At 55.8% G+C, this 2,882-nt stretch overlaps 1 protein-coding gene across 3 annotated transcripts in view; it reads right to left on the minus strand.

Annotated features, from left to right (window-relative positions):
- Nucleotides 1-461, minus strand: part of ACVR1B (activin A receptor type 1B) — a 35,302-nt gene extending 34,841 nt beyond the window's left edge. For all 3 annotated transcript variants that reach the window (XR_013185853.1, XR_013185854.1, XM_054649329.2), the window contains exon 1: nucleotides 266-461. Coding sequence is in view for 1 of the 3 variants with exons in the window: in XM_054649329.2 (XP_054505304.2) it covers nucleotides 266-389 (124 nt within the window). In the remaining 2 variants the exon portion in view is untranslated. The remainder of the gene's footprint in view (nucleotides 1-265) is intronic.
- Nucleotides 462-2,882: the final 2,421 nt, after the last annotated feature.

Raw genomic sequence — 2,882 nt, forward strand, 5'->3', positions numbered from 1 at the left:
ACCCCCTTTCCCTCACCCTAAAACCTCCCCAGGGCCTCACCCCACACCCGCCCGCCCCACAGCCGCCCCCAGGCTCGGGCAGGCCCCGGCCCTTCCTCCCCGCTGCCCTCAGCTCCCCACATCGCCTCCCTCTCGCTTCCCTCCATCGTTCCTCGCTCCCCCTCACGACCCCTCCCCGGTCCTCCCCGTTCCCCTCACGGCGGGGGCGGGGGCGCCGCCATGTTGTGCCCGGTGCGGGCCGGGTCCGGCGCGGCCGCTCACTCACCGCGGGCCCCGCCGAGCGGGCCGGCCACGAGCAGGAGCAGGACGGGCAGGAGGGCGGCGGGGATCGGCAGGGAGCGGCGGGCGGCGGGAGGGGCCGGAGGGAAGCGGGGGGCCCGGGCGGCCATGGCGGGGACGCGCCGCGGCCTCGGAGCGGAGCGGCCGCAGCGCCGGAGGGAGGGGGAGCGGGGGCGGGGCCGGGGCGGGGCTAAAGCGGAGGGGGCGGGGCGAACCCGCGCGTGCGCACTCGGGAGGGGAGGGGGGACAGCGGGAGGGGACCCCAGGCTGGGGAGGGGAGATAAGGGGGAGATAAGGGTGAGATACGTGTGTGATAAGTGTGAGATATGTGTGAGATGTGTATGATATGGGTGTAATAAGCGTGTAAGGTATGCGTGAGATGAGTGTGTGATATGGGAGAGATACGGGTGTGGTAAGTGTGTAAATATGTGTGAGATACGTATGGGATAAGTGTAAGATGTGTGATATGAGTATGATATGGGTGTGATAAGTGTGTAAGATATGTGTGATATGAGTATGATATGGGTGTGATAAGTGTGTAAGATATGTGTGAGATAATTGTGTGATATGGGTGAGATGGATGTGATAAGTGTGTGAGATTTATGTGTGTGATGTGTGAGGTATGTGTGAAATAAGTGTGTAAGATATGCATTAGAGAAGTGTATGATAAGTGTGATATATGGGTGTGATATGGGTGAGATACATGTGTGATACAGGTGTGATAAGTGTGTGATATGTGAGTGTGATTTTTGTGTATGATGTGTGTGCACATGTGTGATTGGTGTGTCCAAACATGATTTGTGTGCACAGTGTATGATGTATTCAAACATGAATATATTGTATATAAATATGTATAGCATGTATTCAAAACATGCCGTGTGTGCATAGTGTACGATGTATGTGTTCAGGTGTTGTTTGTGTCTGGTGTGTGTGCACAGTGTGTGATTCAAACATGACATATGTGTGTACTGTGTGATGTGTGTGTTCAAGCATTGTTCATGTGTGCAGCTGTGTGTAATGTGTGTGCACAGTGTGTGATTGGTGTGTTCAGGCATTGTTTGTGTGTGCAGCCGTGTCTGATGTGTGTGCACGTGTGTGATTGGTGTGTTCAAACATTATGTGTGTGCACAGTGTGTGATTCAAACATGACGTGTGTGTGTACTGTGTGATGTGTGTGTTCAGGCATTGTTCAGCCATGTCTGATGTGTGTGCACAGTGTGTGATGTGTGTGTTCAGGCGCTGTTTGTTTGTGCAGCCATGTCTGGTGTGTGTGCACATGTGTGTTTAGTGTGTTCAAACATTATGTGTGTGCACATGTGTGATTGGTGTATTCCCGTGTTGTTTGTGTCTGATGTGTGTGCACAGTGTATAATGTGTGTGCTCAGGCATTGTTCATGTGTGCATCCATGTCTGATGTGTGTGCAAATGTGTGATGTGTTTGTTCAAACATGATTTGTGTGCACAGTGTGTGTGTAGGTGTGCAGGATATGTGTGTAGGTGTGTGTGCAGGAATGCAGGTTGTGTGTGCAAGCATGATCTGTGTGTGCAGGTGTGCAGGGTGTGTGTGCAGATGTGTGTGATGTGTGTGCAGGTGTGCAGGCTGTGTGTGCAAGCATGATTTGTATGTGCTTGATGTGTGAGTGTGCGTGTGTGCTGTGTTGGGGCAGGCAGGCACTGAGCCACCCTGGGCTGGGCATCCCAGACCTGGGCAGGGCACCCCAAACCCTGGTAGAACACCCCAAACCACAGGCTCAGCATCCCAAACTCTGGTTAGGGCACCCCAAACCACCCTCTGAGCACCCCAAACCCTGATAGAACACCCTAAACCACCCTCTGAGCACCCCAAACCCTGGTAGAGCACCCCAAACCATGGGCTGAGCACCCCAAACCCTGGGTAGGGCATCCCAAACCCTGGGTAGGGCACCCCAAGCCCCAGGCTGAGCACTCCAAACTCTGGTTGGGGCACCCCAAACCACAGACTGACACCCCAAACCCTGAGTAGGGCACCCCAAACCATGGGCTGAGCACCCCAAACCCTGGGTAAATACCCCAAACCACAGACTGAGCACCCCAAACCCTGAGTAGGGCACCCCAAACCCTGAGTAGGGCACCCCAAACCACAGACTGACACCCCAAACCCTGAGTAGGGCACCCCAAATCCTGAGTAGGGCACCCCAAGCCCCAGGCTGAGCACCCCAAACCCTGAGTAGGGCACCCCAAACCATGGGCTGAGCACCCCAAACCCTGAATAGGGCACCCCAAACCATGGGCTGAGCACCCCAAACCCTGAATAGGGCACCCCAAACCCTGAGTAGGGCACCCCAAACCCTAGGCTGAGCACCCCAAACCCAGAGCAGGGCACCCCAAACCCCAGGCTGAGCACCCCAAGCCCAGATTAAGGCACCCAAGCCCCTCCATACCCTCATGCCATGCCCAGCAGCAGCTGCCCAGTTCCTCCCAGTCTCTAACTGGGCACAGACCAAGGTGGCAGCTGTGATGTGCTGGGAACACTTTGGAGCTGAAGCCCTAAATTGAGCCAGGAGTGCCCAGTGCCCATCCTGCCATGGTGCCCCCAGTGCCCAGCGTGGGAGCTTGGGCAGCTC

This window comes from Agelaius phoeniceus, chromosome 35 (assembly GCF_051311805.1).
Source record: "Agelaius phoeniceus isolate bAgePho1 chromosome 35, bAgePho1.hap1, whole genome shotgun sequence".
Taxonomy (NCBI): domain Eukaryota; kingdom Metazoa; phylum Chordata; class Aves; order Passeriformes; family Icteridae; genus Agelaius; species Agelaius phoeniceus.